At 50.8% G+C, this 23,430-nt stretch overlaps 1 protein-coding gene across 1 annotated transcript in view; it reads right to left on the bottom strand.

Annotated features, from left to right (window-relative positions):
• The window catches only part of Ptk7 (protein tyrosine kinase 7 (inactive)), a 64,191-nt gene extending 41,328 nt beyond the window's left edge, over window positions 1-22,863 (bottom strand). The window contains exon 1 of the mRNA XM_057751487.1: window positions 22,677-22,863. Coding sequence (XP_057607470.1) covers window positions 22,677-22,731 — 55 coding nt within the window. The 5' untranslated portion in view covers window positions 22,732-22,863. The remainder of the gene's footprint in view (window positions 1-22,676) is intronic.
• Between the last annotated feature and the right edge of the window lie 567 nt (window positions 22,864-23,430).

Below are 23,430 nucleotides of genomic sequence, written 5' to 3'. Positions count from 1 at the left end.
GCCTTGGCCTGTGGGTTCCTTCCAGAGGCTCTGTGTCCCATGACAACCCCTTGGTGTCAGCTGCAGTCACCAACATGACTTTGGCTTGTGGCTTTATCACTCCAGTCTCTGCCCCCATCTTCCCTGTGACTATCAAGGGCTGTTTGTATCTCTTCTCTTTGAAAAATACTTTTTAAACCTTATTTTATGTGTGTGGGTGTTTAACCTGTATGTATGTACACCACATATGTGCCTGGTGCCCACAGAGGTCAGAAGAGAGGATGTCAGGTCCCCTGGAATGGAGTTACAGATGGCTGTGAGACAGTACGTCGGTGCCAAGAGTCAAAGCTAGGTCCTCTGAAAGAGCAGCCAGTGCGCTTAGCCACCAAGCACCTCTCCAGCCCCTCTTCCTTCTTACTGAACACGGGAAGTTCTGCAGGATTAGCTGCCCACCTCAGTAACTTCATTTTCGCCTGAATATACGTGTAAAAGACAAATTAATTCTAAACCAAATCACATTCGCAGGCCCCAGGGTTATGACTGCAGAACAGGGTTGGGTGCTGGAAATGTAGCTCAGAACTAAAGCAAAAGAGACCAGGCTAGCCCGACCTGTGAAGCCTCGGCCTCAACTTCCTGTGTGTTGGGCTTACAGGCTCTGACGGGCACTTAGGTGCCCACTGTGTGCCAGGGGCCACTCTACATGCTGGGATACAATGGTGAACAGGACAGGAAGGTTTCTGTTCTGTCTTTACACAGCTTCTCTGAAGACAGGAAAAAAGCAGGAGGGTCTGGCCTGGAAAGTGGGAGTCTGCTTCACCTCTTTGATCTGTTTGAGAGTCTGCTGAGGGAAATCTACTCTGTTCTTCAGAGAGCGCTGGAAGGTTCTGCTTGAGCAGGGGTGTGGCTAGGGAAGGCGGAGAAAGCCAGACTGTGTGCTGCGCCTGCAGAGCCTCACCCAAGGTGTCCAGGATCATCAAGGTTAAAACCTTCAGTTCACAAAGCCAAGGGCATCAGAGCACCCCCATCCCAAGAAGAAGGATCACCCACGTATACCTACCACCTCCCTCCACAGGCCTCTGGGGCAGCTCAGAGCAGGCGGGGGTCTGACTGGCCATGTTTTACCCTGACCTTCCTCCCCCATTTGGGGAGTGGCCAGTTTCTGCCTGGCTGCAGTCAGTGCATATTTAAGAAGATTTTTTTTAAAGATTGATTGATTGATTGATTCTATTATACACACACACACAATACACTAATATATTAGTGTTTTGCCTTCATGTACATCTGTGCCCCACATGTACCCGGTGCCCTTGAAGGTCAGAAGAGTACGTTGGATCCTCTAAATGGAGTTATACTGTGAACTGCCACATGGGTGCTGGGAACTGAATCCAGGCCCTCGGCAAAAGCAGCAAGTGTTCTTAAGCGCTGGGCTACCTCCCCAGTCCCTAGCACAAACAGCTGTCACACACGCAAATGCTGCCAGGACTTCAGCATAGCGATGACAAGGGTGAACTCACATAATTCAAGGATGACTAGGAGAAATCTGTCCTCTTCAAACTAGGCCTTATCAATCAGCCTTGCCTTGGTCGTTACTGAAATGCGTTCTGGGATCTGCCAGGGTCAGCCTCGCTCCCCACCTCCCACCCTCTCAGCTGGTTTCAAACCCTGGAGGAAGAGAGTAGCTCATGTCTTAGCACGGACATAAAGGACACACAGAGAATAATGGACATTGTTTCCAGTGTGCTGGACTGGGGATGCACACATTCCCTGCGGAGGCGTTCTCAGCATGGGGCGTCACCCCTGGCCTCAGCTTTTTGTTTTTGTTTTTTCAAGACAGGGTTTCACTGTTTAGTTCTGACTGTCCTAGAACTCACTTTGTAGACCAGGCTGGCCTCGAACTCCCTGAGATCCGTCTGCCTCTGTCTCCCGAGTTTTGGGATTAAAGGCGTGCGCCACCATGGCCCGGCTCAGCTGCATTTTCTAGCCCCATTCCTGCACCTTTGATAGCTGGCTGGGAGTCTGGGGGTGGGGAGGTTCCGGACCTTGAGCTTATAGCTCCTGCATGCTAAACATGCTGTCCACCACTGTGGTATGACATCCTTAGGCCCTGGTGCTTTGTATAGATTTTGATTTTGGACAAATCAGTAAATTTTCTTGATGAGACTCGAGTATTTTTTGAGTTGCTAATTGAATTTGCCACATTAAAAAAAAAAAAAAGTCTGCAAAGCCCATTTATTTTCATTGTGATGAGGAGGAGGGGAAGACAGGATCTCACTATATAGCCTTTGCTGGACTGGAATCACCCATACACCAGGTTGGCCTCTACCCCCCAAGATGATTACCACTGCCTAGAATTGAGGTTGTTTTCCAAAACCCAGGAGCGGATTCCAATTGTATTTCACGTTCTTTTTGTCTCTTTTGAGAACTGTATGTCTTTCATGAGATTAAAGCAGCCACAGATTTTTTTTGGGCTACAACCTTGTTTGTGGCACCTTAGCCTCTAATGCAGAATTAGATTTAATTTGCCAATTCCTTATATTAGACTTTACAGGAACACCTGGAAGAGGTGTTGTCAACCAATGCTTGGGGACAAGGTTCTGGGAACCCTGGGACATACACAGGCTGCTATCCATCTGCTTCCTGGCTCTATGTCAGCCTAGAAAGCATACTGGGCTAAACATTTTTACAAAATTTGAAGCTGAGTGGTGGTGGTACACACCTTTTAATCCCAGTACTCAGGAGGCAGAAGCAGGCGGCTCTCTGTGAGTTCGAGATTAGCCTGGTCTACAGAGTGAGTTCCAGGACAGGCTGGCTCCAAAGCTACACAGAGAAAACCCTGTCTTGAAAAAAACAAAAACAAAAAAACAAAACAAAACAAAACAACAACAACAAAAAAAAATCACCCAGCCTGGACTACAAGAGCTAGTTCCAGGACAGGAACCAAAAGCTACGGAGAAACCCTGTCTCGAAAATCAAAAGAAAACCCACAAAAACCAAACAAAAACAAAAAAACCCACCACCAAATCCACTTGACATCACAAGTTTGGGAGGTAATCAATAACTACCTTTTAACTTGATTTTTAATAGTAACTAATCTACTCAACCATTTTAACAGTTCTTCAATATATTTCTTTTTAAATTCTTTATTATATTTATTCATTTATGTGTGTGCACACCCACGTGTGCATGTGGGGGAGGCCAGAGACGACTGTCAGAAGTATATTCTCTTCTCACATGGTCCTGGGGCTTGAACTCAGTCTGTCAGGCTTAGCGGGAGGTACTTACCCCACTGAGCCATTTGCCAGACCTCTTTTTTAAATTCTCTGAGTGTGTGTGTGCGCACGCACGCAAATGTGCCACTGTGCACACGTGGAGGTCGGCAGCCAACCTCGGGTACCAGTGCTCACCATCCTTGTTTGAGAAGAGTCTTTTGGTGTTCTCTGTGTATACCAGGTTGGGGACCTGCCAGCTTCCTGGACTCTCCCATCTCCACCTGGGGTTACAGCACACACTACTGGGAATTTGCACTCGGTCTTTCATGGTGAGCATTTTCTCCTCTACGCCATGTCCCCAAGCAGCAGCTAACAGGTACCCATCCATTCTTCTCCAGCCCCCTTTGTATTTCTTCACAGCTGCTGGTCAGCTCCAGTTACAACTGTGGGCTTCTAATCTGTTTGCTGTTTAGGAAGGTACTTGCAAAGTTCATATCTTACTAGTTTTTTAATTTTCTTTTCTTTTTTTGAGATAGGGTTTCTCTATGTGGCCCTGGCTGTCCTGGAACTCACTCTGTAGACCAGACTGGCCTCGAACTCACAGAGATCCTCCTTGCCTCCCAAGTGTTGGAATTTAAGGCATGCACAACCACTACCCTGCTCTTACTATTTCTCAGGGAAGAACTGTTTTGGAGACAGTGTCTCATCATGTAACACTGGGTAGTCTGGAACTCATTATGTAGACTAGCTGGCCTGGAATGCAAAAAGAGCTGCCCGCCTCTGCCTCCCAAGTGCTAGGATTAAAGACGTGTGCCACCAAGTTTGGTTAAAAGGTTTTGTTTTTAAGTGTGTGTGTGTGTGTGTGTGTGTGTGTGTAGGTGCCCTCTGGAGCTGGAGGGAGTTACGAACAGCCATGAGCACCTAGCATGAACGCACAGAACTGAACTTAGTCCCTAGAACAGCAGCACACACTCTGCTGAGCCACCTCTCCAGTCCTTTATCCTAATTTTTATGAAGGTTGTGTGGGAGTGTCCTGGCATATGCGTGAAGGTCAGAGGACAACTTGCAGGAGCTGGTTCTCAACTTCTACCATTAGGTCCTGGGGATTAAACTCAGGTCGTCGGTCTTGGTGCAAGTACCTTTACCCACAGAGCCACCTCAGCAGCCGGGCTTTTTTAAACATTGATTTTTTTTTCAGAATTCCAAAGAAGAAAGAAATAACAGGAACCAAGCCACATCCAGGAAAATGGGACTAAGCAGGGAACACAGATAAAGACACTCAGGAGGACAGTAGTCGGTGGCTCTATCCCAGGGCTGTGAAGAACACCCACTGAGGAGTGAGGAGTCTGTCCCAGGGAGGGGTCTCTTGCAGCTCAGGCATCCAACCCCTTTGAAAACCACCTGGCTAGGCCCTCAGTGTGAGCACAGGCACAGGGGATTACATTTCCATGACACAGGAAGAAATGCAAACCCCTCAAAGGTGGGAATTCTGGTCTTTGGAATCCAACAACTTGAGCAACCACGGGACCCTCTGGGGTAGGGTGGGGCTTGTGGGGAAACAGAGGCAAGGCTGACCTGAATCCTGAGCTCATCAACTTGGGGCAACGAAAGCGAACACACCTGACAGAACCGCACAGGAGCAGGCAACTCATTGGCTAAAGTGGTGCCCAAAGAGAGATAAACGACCACAGAGATGGAGCGAGACCCGGATGGGCACCCGGCCAATACACACCTGGAACAACCTGGGCTCCTGTCCGCGGGCTGGTCTTGGTTGTTAGTAATGGAGGTGGAAATATTTGGGTGATAAATACCTGGGCTCCCCAGCAATGACCCACCCTTGAACTCTCTCTCCAGCTTCCACACACAGAGCCGGTGTGATCTGGACATGCCCACCATGACAGTGCTGACTCAGGAGCCGGTGAAAACGCAGAGAGCCACACGTCTACAGATGGACTCACACATGTTCACACTCTTTACACACAAAACACTTGGGCGCAATTCTGGTAAATTCATAGCCTCTGACAGAAATTCCAGTCAGGAATGATCCTAAAGACAGACAAGCCCAAGATGATAGTGGCCGTGTTTAAAATAGGAGACCCTGGGGCTGCAGAGATGGCTCAGTCTCCCAAGTGCACTGAGCTGCTCTTCCAGGGACTGGGGTTCCATTCCCACACCTACGTGGAGGCTTGGCTGTCTACAACTCCAGCTCCAGGGGATCTGACGCCCTCTTCCGGCCTCCTCAACACGAGGCACATGGCACAGACATACATGCAGGTAAAACGTCCATACACATTAAAAAATAAATAAATTGGGAAACCCTCAAAACAGCCTAAAGAGCCTGCAGGGAACTCATGAAATAAACTAGGGAAGGGGGAGGGGTGGGCGGGGTGCAGGCGGTGCTCGCTTTAAACTTCCCCTTAAAAGTGTGTAGGAACCTTCCTGCTTTATCCCATGCCGTGCCCCCCAACTCAGGAAGGTCCCAGGGGAGGAAGGACCTGGAGCAATCACACAGGAGGAGGCTACATAATGAATTGTAAGGGTATGTTTTCTTTGGCCAGGGCAGTCAGGCCAAGCTCGGAGGCTGCTGGGCAAACATTTTTCATATTTTAGTAGCTGGCCTATGCCCAAGGCAGTCAGAAGTTAAGTAAGCTGAATGAGCTGCACCCACCCTCTCCAAGGCCCCAAGAATTCGTAATGAGGCTTCCGCGGCAGCACTTCAACAATATCCGAGGCTCCCACAAACCTGCCCTGTGGCCTGAAATAAGCGCACCCTTCACTGCTTTCAATGAATGCAAATGATCCAGCAGCAGCAACAACAAAACACTAGCCTGGAGAGAAGTCCAACTTTGTGTGGCTGTCTTCATCAACTTACAGCCCAGGCAGATGGTCCTGCGGAGCCTCGAGTGCCCAGGCTAGCCCAGGCAGCCCCCCTACGCTCAGGACAATGGGGACAGAAGGCAGGAAGTGCCCTAGGAGGACAGACCCACCCTCCCTGGGACCAGGTGCAGACCCTCACATCTCAATCTCTTTACGACTCTGCTCCAGGGCAGAAAGGAAAGTGCGAAGGGGTGGGGGGCAACAAAAGGTATTTCTTTGATCTCAAAGAAGGACGGATCCCAGGCACCTCAAAGACCTGTCTGGTAACCACACATCATGCATCCAAGGGCACTTCCCTAGGGACGTGCCCACCCCCACTGGAGTCCACTGATGCCAGGGACCTGAGGAATTGGAAACAACAGCATCACAGACAGTGTAAATAACCCAATTTACACCTTGTTTGCAGAATTCTTAGATTGTCAGGAGTCTGCAGAGCAACTCTGAAGCCATTTACTTCCAGCCAGGGCTCAAAGGGATTCTTGTCCGTCTCTGGGGCCGAGGTATTGGCTGGCCCAGAACAGCTACTGGTGAACTCAGCTGCCCCTGTCTTCACCTATGGCGACAGCAGCTGGCAGGAGATCCATGGAAGTCCACACAAATTCTCCTGGCCTCTCCTAGTCGCTGATGTACAGGAGGCAACAGGCTCACTAGACCTAAAATAGGCAGTTAGTTGAGCTCAGGACAGCTAAGGATCTGCAGCCTGGCGTGGTCAGACACAAAGAGCTTCTGGGCTGAGGATGCAGCTCAGCTGGAGTCGGCTCGAAAAAACGTGTGGGAAGCTCTGGGTTCTGGCTCAGCACTTTATAAACCAGGTGGTACACACCTGTAATCCCAGAATTAGGGAGGTAGAAGAAGATCAGGGTTTAAGGCCATCATTGGCCACACTGTGAGCTCCAGTCAGGCCAACCTGCTTCACCTGTGACCTTGTCTTCAAAAAAATTGTAAAGAGGGAGGGTGGTAGTGGAGAGACTGTTCGGTGGTTAAGAGCACTTGCTGCTCTTGCAGAGGACCCAGGTTCGGTTCCCAGCACCCACGTGGCAGCTCACAATTGCCTATAACTTCAGTTCTAGGGGATGAACTTCTAGTCTCCTCAGGCATCAGGCCTGCATGTATAGCACATACATACCTCCATGCAAACTGCTCAAACCCATAAAAATAAACAAATCTGAATAAAGAGGTACAGGGTCTTCAGCGTTAGCAATCTATACCTGCGGATTCAATCCACCTCACAGATTTTTTTTAGGTTTATTTATTTTATTATTTTATGCTTATAAGTGTTTTGCCCCCACAGATGTGTGTACCATTGCATGCCTGGCACACGCTGCAATGAAGAGAGAGCGTCAGATCCCCTGGAGTTGGGAGTTCCTGATGGCTATGAGCTGCCATGTGGGTGCAGGTCCTCTGCAGGAGCAACAAGTGCTCCTAACCAATGGGCCACCTCACCAGACAGCTGCATTTTTCTTAAATGCTTCTTTTTTTAAAAAGAATATTTCTTTATTTATTATGCATACAATATTCTGTCTGCGTGTATGCCTGTAGGTCAGAAGAGGGCACCAAACCTCATTACAGATGGTTGTGAGCCACCATGTGGTTGCCGGGAATTGAACTCAGGACCTTTGGAAGAGCAGGCAATGCCTTTAACCGCTGAGCTATCTCTTCAGCCCCTCTTAAATGCTTCTTTACTCAGCATTAATGCACACAAGCACACACACAGAGAGAGAGAGAGAGAGAGAGAGAGAGAGAGAGAGAGAGAGAGAGAGAGAGAGAGAGAGAAGGCAGATATCTGTGAGGCTGGGTCAGCATGGCCTATACAGAAAATTCCAGAACAGCCAAGGCTACTCAAAAAACAAACAAAAAAGGTCCTTTGATAATATCTCTGAATAATGCGATAATGCGGTATAATGACTCCACTGTATTAGATAGTTGAAGTGATCTAGACAGGGTTTAAAATCCACAAGAGACTGCACAGGCCCAATGCAAAAATCATGGCATTTATTTTTACTTTTTTTTTTTTTCCCGAACTTGTTGGTTTGGTTGGCAGAGCTAGGGGGTGAAAAGCACCATGCTAATGAGCTATACCCCACATCCCTCCGTGCCATTCACTATAATGGGCTGGGCACCGATGCCCATGGAGGCTGAGGGCCACTCAACACTGCTGACCTTCCCATACCTCACAGGGCTACGCAAGAGCCCCCCATTTAGCTGTATTCTCAGCGTTCTTTTGATGTTGACATGGTCTTACCATGTTACCCAGTCTCGGCCTGAACTCACTCTGCAGTCCAGGCTTGCTGACTTCCCACTGTTTTAGAAGCACTCCAAAAGTAAGCTGTCAGTCATCCAAGGGCATCACAGGGAACGCGCAGGGAAACCTTCACCTCTGTGATTGGAACAGACCATCTGCAGCTCACGATTCTTTAAAACTCTCCTAATGCTACAGAAGTGGCTTAGTGCAGGCGTGAGATCCCAGCACCTATCAACTGTTTATTTGTTTGTTTGTTTGTTTATTGTTTTTTTTTGAGGCAGGGTTTATCTGTGTAGCCTTGGCTGTTCTGGAACTCACTTTATAGCCCAGGCTGGTCTAGAACTCACAGGGATTCACAGTGCTGAGATTAAAGCTGTGCACCACCACGTCCGGCCACTCTAATTTTTTTTTCTTTTTTTTTTTGTTTTTTTTCGAGACAGGGTCTCTCTGTAGCTTTGGTGCCTGTCCCGGAACTAGCTCTTGTAGACCAGGCTGGCCTCGAACTCCCAGAGATCTGCCTGCCTCCGCCTCCCGAGTGCTGGGATTAAAGGCGTGCGCCACCACTGCCCGGCTGGCCACTCTAATATTTAAAGCTGGCCATAGCTGCACACTTATAACCCTTGCTCTGGTGAGAGCCAGTTTCAGCGAGAGACCCCGCGTCAAGGGAATAAGGCAGAATGAGAGCAGAGGGCTCAGCAGCCCCTTGCGGCCTCCACATACATGCACCCCAACATACACACACATCTGCACTCCCAGGTGTCCTGGGCCCTAGAACAGCATGCTACATGCTTCCCTTCCAGGTGACCTAATCACCCCCTTATTGGGGAACACCTTCCCAGAGGTAGAATTCTGAAACCAACAGAAAGAACCCATCCTGGAACCCCTCATTTGGTGGAGAACCCAAGCCTTACTGAAGTGCCCCGCGTTCTGGTCTTGACACTCAGACAAAAGGGGCAACCTTTCTCTTTTCACCCCACAACCCATCCACCTCCTCATTATGTGAATCGGAACTCAACCAAGCTAAGAATTTCAGTAGGAAATAAACCCAGTGGCACAGGCCTGTATCTGCAGATACTCAGGAGACTGAGGCAGGAGAATTACACATTAGGGCTTGCCTGGACAAACAGTGAGTTCAAGGTCAACCCAGGCAATTTAGTGAGGCCCAGTCTCAAGAGAAAAAGGGGGGAGGCGGATGTCGTCCACTGGGAGCTCGTGGCACGAGGAAGGTGCCGGGTCCCATCCCAGTGTAACCAACAGAAACAAACGTAAATGCTTTTCTAAAACGACAGGACCCATCCCCTGAGTTTCCAGAGGGGCTGAGGGTACGGAGCAGTGGTGGAGTAGTTGCCTCACGTGCACAACACCCTGTGTGACCCCCTCAGGACACACCCTTCCTGAGCTTTTGGGCTACTTTTGGGCTATCTTTCCTTAACCAATAGATTGGGCACCCAAAACAGGGCGGACAATACCAGCTCTGTCAAGGTCAGCCCCACGCAAGTGTGACCCAAGGGAGCCAAGGGCACCTCCTGCCTGCCGTCAGGTCTCCAGACCCTGTACTCCCGGATGCTCATCCTGGACCACTCTGAGCCCCTCTCTGAAGCCCTGGCTTGTCTACTAATTACTCTGTTCTCACTATGTCCTAATTCACCCACAGGACAGTCATTCCTGGAATGAATCTCCAGTCACCGCCAGGAACAGCCCAGCTTTTAAAATGAAGACTGTAGTCACAGGTTGAATCTTTCCTTAACAAATGGTTTTGCTGGCTTAGGAAACACCCATTTCCTTGGCTGGACATCTCATGATTCTGGGGGCTTCAGTATTGTCTGGCCTATCTGTCTATCTGTGTGTGTCTCTCTCTCACATACACACACTAACACACACCACACACGTGTGAGCAGCACACTCATACACACACAAACACACACCACACACATGTGCGCAGCACACTCATACACACACAAACACACACCTTTAGAGGAATCTTCAGGTTTTCAGGCTCACTTGTTACTTACCTGTCAGATTAGAGGAAACAGCTTCTATTCAAAGTCACTAGAGGGTGGGGACAAAAACAGCCTATAAATCCATCACCCTCCTCGGTGGCAGCCCTTCCCTGCCCTCACTAAGCCACTCACACACTAGGTCCTTCCGTGCCATCTCTCTCAGTCCCACTGGGACTGGGCTGCTAGTTCCATCATACAACAGAGGAACACTAAGTTGGTCTTAGTAAAGAAACCATGGAGCGAAGACTAACAAGCTGTAAAGGCGCTTGCTGTGTGAGCCATGAGTTCAGTCCCTGAAACCCTTGGCACGAGGAGAAAACTGGCTGCTTAGTTACTGTCTGACCTACACACACGTTGGGGCAAGCAAAGCTTCCTGCTCATCTCCCTCCCCACAAATATATAAAAAGAAAAACTATTAAAAGAAACCACGGAGCCAGGGCTCAGTTCCTGAACAGATTTCGGCATTTTCCTTGGTGCTGCAGGGTGGGCGGGTGCTCCCACAGACCCTTGCGGGTGAGCTGCCCATCAAAGGCCAACAACACTGGTTTGGCCCGTTAAATACCAGGTCCTCTCTCAGTTGCACCTTTGCAGGTTCTACTTCCAGCAACAACAAAAGGGAAACAGGTTTTGCTAGCGCCTCCCTCCTGGCAGAGCTGGCTGGAAGCTGCGGGGACTTCTCAGCCAACTTACTATATATAAAGCACATTTAACGATCCTTTCAAGTCCAGAGAGTGAGAGGAGGAAGGGTTCACTGGAAACCTGATACTTTGGCAGCTAAGCGAGAGGGATGGGGCCCTTAGCATCAGCCCCAGGGGATAAACACCCTCCCAAACCTCTTTGTCTGCCAGACAGATACTTCCTGCAGGGGCAGGAGACTGCAAAACTTTTTATGGCAAGCCCACCTAAGGACACTCCTCCACCAGAGACCTGGCCGGGATCTTTAGCCAACCCACCTAACCATAAACCTTCTATCTCTCCCAGACCTGCTGGGGTCCCTCTCTCCACAAATACCTGTGACCGCCATAAACGCCCTGAAACAGCCCGGTTTACTGCCCGGCCTGCCTGCTGCTAAATGAGGGCATTTGTTTCAAATCTGCAAATACCGACAGCAGTGGAAACCTAAGTCCACCCCTTAAATGCAATGTTCTGCATTCCTCCTGGCCTGAAGCACCGCGCTTCAAAAGCTTCGAGAGGCCCTGGCTGTTTACTCTCTGGTGGGGCTATTGGGTGAGGTACTTCCCTACTCCCTGAGGAGGCTCCTTTGATCCGGGCAGAGTGGGAATGGCAGAAAGGGGTGCCACCCTCGCCCGGGCTAGACCGGGCCCACGCTCTCCTGCCCCTTGGGTCACTCACAGCAGCACTGGAGCGCCTGGAAAAGGGAAATCTCGTGGGAAGGCCCAAGTAGAGACTCGCCTAAAATTGCTGCCTGGAGACAGAGCAGGCCCATCTTCAAAGGGCCCTGGAGACAAAGAAGGCTGGGGAGGCAGGCATGGGAGGACCTCATTCTCTCCCACAGCAACAGAGGGGCAAACCTCCCACCACCAAAAACAAAAACCATGAAGCAAATAGGGTCAAAATCAGGCTGAATGTTTACTAAATATAAGCCTCTTGTTTGGAAAAGGCAGGGAGAGAAGGTTCCTCGGGCCCTCTGCAGCTCCCCAAGTTCCCCAGGGCAGCTGGGACGCTCACAGCCGTCTCCCTAAGTATTTTCTTTAAGTCGATGTGTTTAACGATTGGTTTAATCTCTTAAATTAACCAAAGTGGGAAAATGAAGGATTCTTTATGGCTGGAATAAGGCCCGCAGCACTTCCTTTCTTGTCCACAAGACAAGGTGTTCTTTGTTTTTAATGGGCTTTGTTTTCAGGTGGCAGGGAACAGACATGGACTCTCAAATGTCACCCTAACCTATCATCTCTTCTAAGGACCCCCTGGTCTGAAGGAGCCTTTCCTGGCCTGGGAAACAGTTCGGCTTTGTTTTCCTAAGAGGTAAACTAGCCAGCAGATCAGACCCCCAGAGTTGCTACTTTACAGCACAGAATGTATGCTTCCTGGTGGAACGTAGGAATTTCAGATGCCAAGGGCAAACCTCAGCAGAATCCTCTAGAAGGCAAAGGCTCAGTCAACTGAGGAGGGAACTTCCTGGCGCATAGCCTGTATCTCCCAGAATGTCAGAGCCTTTGGTCCAACCTTGACTCTCACTAAGGTCAAAAGGCTCAACTCTAAGCCGGGTGATGGTGGCGCAGCCTTTAATCCCAGCACTCGGGAGGCAGAGGCAGGCGGATCTCTGTAAGTTCGAGACCGGCCTGGTCTATAAGAGCTAGTTCCAGGACAGGCTCCAAAGCCACAGAGAAACCCTGTCCCAAAAAACCAAAAAAAAAAAAAAAAAAAAAGGCTCAACTCTAAAGTCACCAGGCCCCTGCTAGGTGTGCCTAGGAGCACTGTACCTATGGCACAGTGACTCTGAGACCACCTATATGGTATCTAGCCCAGTGTAGCCCAAGGTGCACTCCTAGCAAGCAGTCATGGTCTGGAGTGTGGCAGCATCCTACAGCCTTGGCCTTCCACAAGCAACAGGAGAGAAAAGGACGCATGAGCAAAGAGCAAACCACAGCGCTCAGACCTGTATACCACACAGCGTCTTACTGTAGCTCTTGAAACATTTAAGATCTACACAGACCTCTGAATGGGTCGCTGAAAGTCTTACCCCATTGTCTGATACACAAAGCAGGGAGGAGGTGGCAAAGAACCCGAAAGATCTCTCCAGGAAGGGATTTCTTCATACACTCTTTGTCCAGCAAGAACAAAATTTACTCCACTCTCTGACTGCAGCAGAATCCTCTTACAGTGCTTGCAAAATCCCGTCCCCAGACCTCCTCCATTTCATAGCTTCTGGTAACAATGACTGTACCCAGGGACTGACGTGGAAGCCAGAGCAGAGACTTGGATTTCTGGTCTCAACTTTTTATCCCTTACCAGTCTTTTCAGTGCTGAGCAGACATTTATGTGCCTCAGTTTACCTGTCAAGTGCATACTCATCCCTCCAAAGCCACCCTTGTCTGACCTACATGGAGCCTTGGTAAGGACCCAGTGTCAGCAGCGGTGAAGAAGACAAGTCTGTAAAAAGTAGGGTGCAGCTTGGGGCTGTTACAGACGAGGTCTTTCTTGACTTCAAGGCCTACTTCGAATGAAAAGGAGACTAACCAGGTATAAATCTGGGTCCATGTTCAAAGAAAGGCTCTCAATTTTCTCCCCACCTAAAGAGCTCTTCCCCTGGGCATGGTAACACACAAGTCATCCCAACACTTGGGAGGCAGAGGCAGGAGGATCTAGCATTTACGATCAACCCCAGTTACACAGTGGACTCAAGACAAGCGAGCATGGGCTACTTGAGACTGTCTCAAAATAGCGCCAAGGCAGTGAGCAGCTCAGAGAGTCAAGACACCTGCTGTCAAGCCTGACAACCCGGATTCCATCCCCAGGACCATCATAACGGAAGGAGAAAACTGAGTCCCAAGCTGTCCGTCGCACCATGATACAAGCCCATGCTCATAAGCACACAACAAACTACTAAAAAGGCATTTAAAAAATTAACAACTCCCCCATCAAACACCCCCTCAAACGCATGTCTCCCAGGCTCAGAAGGTATGGGTATCCCCAAGATCCTGAGCTGGAACCCTCAAAGCCCACATCTAAGACTGCGGCGAATACCTCAGGAATCTCTCTGCTGTCAGTACATTGCCTGTCCCCAGGGAGAGAAGGGAAAGCCTGGGGCTGTGGAGCGGAATGTGAGATAAGCTCCAAGCTGCTTCTCTAAACTCAGCCAGCTTCTGTGCCATTATCACAGGAAGCTAGAAGCCTGCATTTGCCAGGCAGCAAAATCTTCCGGCAGGAGAGGAGCCAATAAGCCTGGGCCTCAGAAGCTCCAGACAGAGACACATGGGGTGGGTACAGTCAGCCCCAGGACCCCAGGACCCCACCCAGGAGTCTCTATTAGAGGCTTTAGGTGGTAGTACCCATTTCACACCATATATGTCAGGCCAACGGTCAGGTCATGAGGACCTTTGACACATCTGTGTACAGGTCACTAAAATCATCCTTTGTCATCAGACGAAAGACACAGAGCTGCTGATTCCAAAGCCTTCGTTCCAACTGGACAGCCATGAGTAACTGGATTGTGTGCCACTCAAAACGCCCAGCAAGAGTGCTAACGGCAAAACAGAAATGAGGCCAAGTCCAGCGCTCTCCTCCAGGGTTGCATTCGCCTGCAAGGAAGGAGCCCAGTGACTTTCTTTCCTTTCTCTTTGCGGTGTTGGGAGTTGAACCCAAGGCCCTGTGTGTGGCAGGCGAGTGTCCTTCCACTGAGCCACAGAGACCCATTTCGAATGCACACAGAGGCGCTATTGAAGCCGGCTGCGGGGACACCTCAGCAGTCCCCAGAGCATACGTGCACCCTCCTCCCTGCTTCACCTCCACCCCTACTCCCAAGAAGGGGGACACAAAAGAGCCAGTATGTCCCCTGAAGGAGAGGCCATGCATAGGAGCCTCACTCCTACTTGAGGCCTCCATCCCTGACCACAAGGCACCTCCCACCTCCTTGGGCTGGCAGAGAGAAGTTCCCACTTGTTACACAGAGCCACTGACTAGGGAAACCCACAGAGCCACTGATGACAGAAGTCCTTCCTTTGGATACCGTTAGCATCTTTCTGGGCTGCAAGAAGCCAGAATAACAACTCCCGGGGTGAACCTCAGCGTGCTGAGAGAGATGGTGGCCCTGAACCAGTAACAATCCCCTTAGGACAGGGTCAGAGAGGAGTTCCCACCAGGAAATAGTGGCTGTGCCTACATTTCTAAACTGCAATTGGAATGTTGAGACCTGTTAGAAAAATCAGGTTTTGGGGCTGGGGTACAGCACAGTAGTGACCCCTTCTGAGCATTTGCCTGGCAATCACAAGGTCCGAGTTCTACCCCAGTGTTACAAAAAAATAAAATAAAGAAACTGTGCTGCAAAACAAGGACACCGACCCTAACAGTCGGGAAAGGTTTGCAGCCCTCAGGACGGGCCAGCAGCTGGACACCGACCCTAACAGTCGGGAAAGGTTTGCAGCCCTCAGGACGGGCCAGCAGCTGGACACCGACCCTAACAGTCGGGAAAGGTTTGCAGCCCTCAGGACGGGCCAGCAGCTGGACACCGACCCTAACAGTCGGGAAAGGTTTGCAGCCCTCAGGACGGGCCAGCAGCTGGACACCGACCCTAACAGTCGGGAAAGGTTTGCAGCCCTCAGGTCGGGCCAGGAGCTGGACACCGACCCCAACAGTTGGGCAAGGTTTGCAGCCCTCAGGACAGGCCAGGAGCTAGACACCGACCCTAACAGTCTGAAAAGGTTTGCAGCTCTCAGGTCGGGCCAGGAGCTAGACACCGACCCTAACAGTCTGAAAAGGTTTGCAGCTCCTCAGACATTAGCCCCCTGTATACCTCAAGGATTGCTGGGTAGATTGCTGGGTGGGTTAACAGTGACCAGGGTGATGCCACTACACAGACAGGGAAACTGAGGCTCAGAAAGGTTAACCAGTTCATGGCCAGTGCGGGTATGCAGCAGTAGTGAGGACTAGAGTGTGGAAAATAGGTTCCAGCGTCAGCAAGCGGTTCTTCCCTTCGCCACACAGAGAAGCTATGTAATCGTGGCAAAGAGCCACCCAAGTTTTCAGAGCCCATCTGACGCCTTAACAGCAGTCTAAGTCCGTGACTGCAGCTACGTCAGCTCTTTCCTCTCTCCTTGCCATTTGCTCCTGCTACTTCTTGGACTTACTATCCTATACATTCCGGAATGTTCTGCTCAGTACTTAACCATATGGTGTCTTTCATTGTACTTCACCTGATAAACATCCGCCACCTTTCTCTTTTGCTTTTGTTATTTTTTGGTTTCTCGAGATAGGGTCTCACAACATAGCCCTGGCTGTCCTGGAACTCACTCTGTAGACCAGGCTGGCCTCAAACTCATGAGATCTGCCTGCTCTGTCTCCCGAGTGCTGGGATTAAAGGTGTGATCCACCAATTTACATTACCTTAGAGATGGCTGACGAAGTGTCTTCTCCCCAACTCCTGGCTGCCCCAAGCCTCCTCCAGCCTTAGAAGACATTCAGATACTGTAGCCATTTACATTCTCCTCCCAAGCCCCTCAAGACCAACAGCACCCCCACTTTGGACTGACAAATCTCCCTCCCTAGACAGACATGATGGTACATGCTTATAATCCCAACACTCAGGAAAACTCAGTTTGAAGCCAGCCTGAGCAAGCTTGAGGTTTGCCTGGCCTATTAATAATACCCTGTCCTAGCTGGGCGGCGGTGACACACGCCTTTAATCCCAGCACTTGGGAGGCAGTGAGAGGTGAACCTTTGTGAGTTTGAGGCCAGCCTGGTCTACAGAGTGAGTTTCAGGACAGCCAGAACTGTTTGTTACACAGAGAAACCCTGTCTCAAAAAAGAACAGACCTGTCTCATGTGGTGGCGCTTGTCATTAATCCCAGAACTTGGGAGGTGGAGGCAGGAGAATCTCTGAGTTCGAGGCCAGTCTGGTCTACAGAGAGAGTTCTAGGACAGCCGGAGCTACACAGAGAAACTCTCTTTTAAAAAACCAAATAGAGCCGGGCGATGGTGGCGCACGTCTTTAATCCCAGCACTCGGGAGGCAGAGGCAGGCGGATCTCTGTGAATTCGAGATCAGCCTGGTCTACAGAGCTAGTTCCAGGACAGGCTCCAAAGCCACAGAGAAACCCTGTCTCGAAAAAACCAAAAAATAAAAAAATAAAAAAATAAAAAAAATAAAATAAAAAACCAAATAGATTGATAGATAAAGTAAAAGAATCTTTCCCTCTACTCGATGTAAGAATTTTCTAGCAAGCTCTTTATAAACGCAATTACCCTTTGAAATCTGGATTGGCTATTCAAAAATTACAACATAAACTAATAAAGAAAAGAAGAAAAAAATCCTTTCGTGCCCCTCCCCCAATAATTCTGATTGACAGGTCTGTGGTAAGGCCTAGGCAACACAAATTTTAATAAACAACTTGAGTTACCTACCTCCCCGGATCCACACACTTGCCTTGCTCTTCACCAGACGCTTGTGAGGGACACCCCACCTCAGGATCCCTACCACACAATTTGCAACCCCATTTTCAGAAGTTCCGTGTTCACTTGAGAAAGGTTACACACACCCTGATAATTCACGGCCTGGACTTCCAGGAGGATGGGCAAGGACCGTGCAGGACACCTAGCAGGTAAAGTCCACGCCCCTGTGCTTCCCACTTCAGGCATGCTCAGTTCAGGCAGGCAGGGAGACAAGAACATGGCAAGCCAACGGGAAGTATGCAGCCCTAAGACAGCCTGCCCCAGTGCTGCTCGAAGCAGCATTCCTGAGCGGGAAGTGGAAAAAGTGACATGTGCAGAGGGCTTCCTCAACTGCTGATTAGCTGTGGCAACAGCAGCGCCAGCTCCACCGAGGCCCAGGGGGCTCAGCAGGGGTGACTTACGCACTTGGCAGTGAACTTGGAGAAGCCCAGGATGGAAGGCTAACCCAGCAGGCCATAATGGTAGGGCTTCCCTGCTAAGCAGATGGGCGCCAGAGAAGAATGGAGGAGCGGGGTGGGCAGCATCTCCAGAGCAAGTGAGGGCCTGAACCCGCAACCGCAGCCCAGCCTGTAAGCCAGCCACATGGCTCCAGCCAGAGCTAGCGCCTGGGCACACAGCAACAGAGAGGCGGCTACTGAGGCTACAGAAAGCAGAGGGGGTTGAGAGCAAGGACACCCAACCCTGCTTACACCCTTTCTTCCTCAGGAGAACACCTAAGCCCTGGCCCTAAACTGCTCTTGGCTCCAGTGGTAACCAGTCAACCCTCCTTCCCAGATGAGACTCCCAGAAGCTCTGGGGGCTTAAATACAAACTCACACAACCCCCCACCCCCACCCCGAATTCCCAATATGAAAGCGTGAGTCCCGTTGAAGCCAGCGGCAAAGCTCCCCTCTATGAACCAAATGGGTCCTGAAAAGTGCCCTTCAACAGCAACGCCTTCAGGAAAAGCAGTAATTCTAAAAGGAGTTAAAACTCACATTATTTAATGTTATAAACCTCCCAGAGTTGGCATATATCAGTTTCTTAAGAAAATCAAATTCAAACTAAACCCAAAGTTCAGCAATTTTAAAATTTACACATCAGGAGCAGGAGAGGTGGCCCCGTGGGTAAAGGCACTGGTAGCCAATCCACATGACCTGAGTTCCAATCCCTCGGGGCCACATGGTGGAAGGAGTCGACCAAATCCCCAGAATTGCCCTCTGACCTCCACAAATTCATCCACAAATACAATAAATAAACAAATAAGTAAACAAACAGTAAAATAATATATGCATGAATCATGGCAAGTATTCAGAGAAACAAAATTATTTAATGCATGTTTTAAAATCTTCACATACTATACAAAGTAGGCCCCTCTTACATGGTTGCCACAGGAAAGCCCAGTTTTTGAACTTCTATTATATAGGAAGAATATCAACACACAACTCCTGAGATCTCATGGAATGCACACAGCAGCTGAGCATGCTCTCGCAGCCCCGCTCTCCTGGCACTTGAGGGGCTCAAGAAAGAAAACCAAGGGTCGGAATTAGCCTAGCCTACAAAAAGAAACCCGTTTATGATTCTGACTTATTCACTCGGGGATGGATGCCGATGTCACCTGGCTTGGGGCTTTCTTGGGAGCAGCAAAGTTGCAGGCTGTCTGGTCACACATTCGCTGCATTCGTTTCTCCACCCATACCCTCTCAGGGCAGGACAGCTCCTCAGCAGAGGCGGCTACAATGCCCAGAAACACCACATCAAAAATCAGAAAAGTCAACCAGGAACAGGGAAAGAGAGTCTGTCCCTTTGGCTGCGCTGTGATGGAGCAGATCAACCCCAGGGAGACTGGAGGACACACAGACCTTCATTCTCCTTTCCTTCCCTTTTCTAATGGATCTGGGTAAGGACCCACCGTAAATGAGATTCTGAGCTAAAGGAGTTCTGCAAGGGGAAATTCAGCGGGGACTAAAATATGGACGATATCTCAAGGATGAGAGAGCCTATGGGAGCTCAGTCAGTAGACTGCTCGCCTAGTATGCTACAAGCCCTTGATGTCAACCCCAGTACTGAATAAAATCGGGCACGGTGGCACCCCTGTAATTCAACAGGCAGGAGGGCGTCCCTGGCTACACAGCAAGGCCCAGGCCAGGACGCTTTCCAGGAGACTCTGGGGATCTCGGGAGTAGCAGAGGTGGGCCGAGGCAAGCCACACACAGGAGTGCATGGCCTCAAGTGGAGAACACAGGATGTTTTAGGAGATGGCAAACAGGCCAGCTGTTGGTTGTTTATTGTTGAAGATGACTGTAAAGATGGAAATACAGGGGCGGTGGTGGCGCACGCTCACACCTTCAATCCCAGCACTCAGGAGGCAGAGGCTTGTTCCAGGGGCAGGGAACGGGAGGAAGAGAGGGGAAAGTGTAGTTGGTATGTAAAATAAATGAGAAAAAAAATTAATTAGAAAAGAAACAAAGCAAGTTTCAGGACAGCCAGAGCTACAAAGAAAAACCCTGTCTTGAAACCAAAATAAGAAAAAGTGAAGAGAAAAAGAAACTTGTCTAGATCACAGGAGCATCATAGTCTGAGCTCTGCCATGAGTCACTGCTGCTCTGATCACTCACTCACACACACACACACACACACACACACACACGAGAGATGTGAAGGGTTAGCCTCGCCCTCCCATTGCTAAAGCCACCACTGATAAAAGCAAGTACTAGGTCTGAATTATAGGCTGCAGCATGTTGGGAATCCAGTCCCTAGAACAGCAGATCCCAGAAAGTGAGGATTCAGTTTCCAGAGATGCAAAAGCCTGGAGATCCAAGGACCAGGACGGGAAAGAGGAGCAGGTACAAATTACATCCGGCCAAAGGTGGGTTAGCAGGGAGAGGTACCTGCCACCAAGCATGACAGATTGAGTGTCGTCCCTGGAACCCACATAGTAAAAGGAAAGAACAGATTCCAGTCTTCTGACCTCCACAAGCACGCCGTGACATATGTAACCACATGTGCACATATACACACAAATAAATGTAACAAATAATTTAACAACAACACAGAAAAGAATCCCGGGTTTGGCCAGGTGTGGACCTCCTATTCTCTAGTCTCACCACTCAGGAGGCTGAGGCGGGAGAATCATGAGTTCTAGTCCAGAGAGGGTTGCACAATGAGTCTAGGGCCAGTCTGAGAACATATAAAAAGACTCTGTCTTCAAAAATGGCAGTTGCGGGGGTGGAGGGGGGATTCTACTTCCAAACCTTAAGCCTTCTCTTCCTCCACCGGGTATTTATCACACCAGGGATCTCAAGGTTTGGAAAGCAACTCAGACATTTACAGCTTCATTACCCAAACTTCAAAATGGTTTAATCCACAAATCTGACCAGGCTAGGTCCCTAGCCCCAGCCTTATTAACATCGAGGTCTGCCTACAACTTCAGTTAATGACACTGTTAAACAAGAAGGAAAAACGTACTGTGATCTATTAAAGAAATCCTTGCCCCCCCTGAAGACATGCATCTGGGGTGGGCAGAGCCCCTGGACTTCCCCAGAACAGCAGGCGCCACAGCACAGGGACAGGTTCCACACCAAGGCACGTTTGCTAGAACTGATTTAAGGCCCTCATTAAAATGTTTCTTTGCAGAGCACAAGATACTCCCAACTCCCTCCAGTCCAACTTCCGGCTCACACACCCCCTCCCCAGGACACCCATCACTGATGTTCAGAGTCCTCACAGAAGAAATTCAGCAACTGGTGTGGCCAGGGCCCCATGTTCATCAGACTTCATAAAGATGAACCACAGGAGCAAAGACAGGCACAGCCAGCGGAGCCACACATCAAAACCCACCAGGCAGCCCAGGAGGCCTGTGAGCTGGAGCTGCTTGCCCATATGGCTGCACCCTCATCCTGGCTGTGTTTAAAAGAAGAAGAAAAAAAAAAAAAAACTTCCATACTTCCTCCGGGAGCAGATGTGGGACTTCGCCATGAGCAGTAACTACCACACATATACAGAACACCAGCTAGGAATTCCCAGGACGGGTTCTTTCTGGACTCTGCTTACCTCTTGTTTTTTTTTAATAACTGGAGTGGGATAGACTTTCATTCTCTGGCCCCTAAACCCTCAACAACTGGTCAGGGAGATGACAGCAGACAATTCCCTGCCCCTGCCCGCCAGACTGGCACTCTTTAAAGGAATGGGCAGAATGTCTCCCCTAAAGAGGGCTGTTTGGCGGAACACCACAGAAGGGGTTGTTGTCTGGTAAGGTGAGGAGCCGTCATTTGGTCCTTGCTGACTGGGACCAGCAGAATGCGTTATTTGAGTAGCGTGGCGATTTCCGGTTAAATCACTTCCAACACCTTTAGTGGTGACTGACTCTCAGGTGTGATCAGCCAGGAACTAATAATCTGCAGGATGTGGTGCCCCTTGTTTGCCCTGGAGACGTGGGCCACACCCTCATCAAAGTACATAGGCCCTCCACTAAAAGCCAGAGTTGAGCTTTTTTGCCTTTCTGCCCTTCGGAAGACAGATATTTCTTTCCTCCCAGAGCACCGACAGGATGGAAATCCAGGAAACAGCAGAGCAAAGCCCGTCCGCACCTTGGCAAGCCGGCCATGCCCGATTTTGGCAGAGGCCTTCAACACATTAGTCACTACTACAGCCTGGGACCCTCCGCTCCCGGGATACGACCCTGGCACCGAGTGGGCTCAAGGCTCGGGCCTAGTTGGAGGAGATGAGCCACCCCTCAGTCTAACCTGCCCTCACGGGCAGGGCCATCTGGGGTTCCAGCTTTGCCCCGGAACTTTCCGGGAGAGAGCCGGGCGCATCGGGCCGGTATAGGTAACAAAGCTCCGCGCCAGGCGCGCCCTAGGTCAGGTCGGTCGGGATCGGGACTCAGGCCGGTCTCCCTCACCTGGGCTCCAAGGCCCGGGACCCTCCCAGGGTGTCGGCACCCTCTCACGGTATGGGAGGGCGCTGTTCCCCAAAAAGGAGCTCCCCAGCAGGGCTCGGGAGCTGGCGACTCCGGACAACGCTCGAGCAAACTCTAGGATCGGGCGGGCAGACCGGCCGGGAGAACTCGCAGCAAACGCGTCCCCGCGCCCCAGGGCACCGCGCGCGCACGGGGGTGTCGCCAACCCCGGATCCCCAAACTCCCAGCGAGACTCTCCACTGCCCCAATCGCCCAGCCCACCTCTTCAGGGCCCTTCCAGCTCCCGGGACTACCGCGCTTCTCAAAGCCTAGCTCGGTACCCCTGGTTCTCGGGAGACTCACCGGCCAGCAGCGGCAACAGCAGAGTACTGAGCAGAGGTCGCGGGCGGGCTCCCATCGTAGCGGGCGGCAGGGGCGCAGCGAGATTCAAGGCGCACGGACCGGAGAGCGGGGGCCGCTGCAGCAGCCGCAGCCCGAGCCCGAGGCGTCCCGAGCTGGAGCCGCGCGCGCCCCGTACCTCCGAGCCCTCGCGCGCTACCGCGGCCGCCAAGCCACGCCCCCGACGCCCCCTCCCCTCCGCCCGCACGGCGCCACGCCCCCTGACGCCCCCCTCCTCGCCGTCGAGGGGAGGAGCTGGCCATTGAGGGAAGGATCAGGAGAGGGATGGGGGGGGGGGGAACAGTGGCGGTCCCAGAGGAGTGCCAGAGACGCGGATGTTGTGCCCACCGCCTGGTTTGTCCACCGGGACGCAGGAGAACCAAAGTGACTCTCTGTGACCATCGTTAGGAAAGATGGTCACTATGGACCTACGTGGAGGTCTAGACCAATAGTATATGCCCCGTATTCTCCAAGTTGGTGGAGACAAGCTACCCAAAGAGCTGGGAGGCAGACCAGCATGGTGTCACAGGCGGCCACAAAGAAGACAACGAGGGCATAACTGTGGTGCCCTGCGGAACAGATGTAGCTAGAGAGAGGGGGAGGGGCATGACTGGAGTTAGCTTTGGCGCTGGCCGAATCTGAACCCAAGGTAGAAACTCTGGGCGCCAGTGAAAGCTATTAGGCAGACATTCATCCCAAGTCCATCTCCAGGCAGTCT

Source organism: Chionomys nivalis, chromosome 19 (genome assembly GCF_950005125.1).
Source record: "Chionomys nivalis chromosome 19, mChiNiv1.1, whole genome shotgun sequence".
NCBI lineage: Eukaryota > Metazoa > Chordata > Mammalia > Rodentia > Cricetidae > Chionomys > Chionomys nivalis.
Note: the sequence above shows the minus strand (reverse complement) of the source record. Positions and strands in the feature narration are given on the sequence as shown.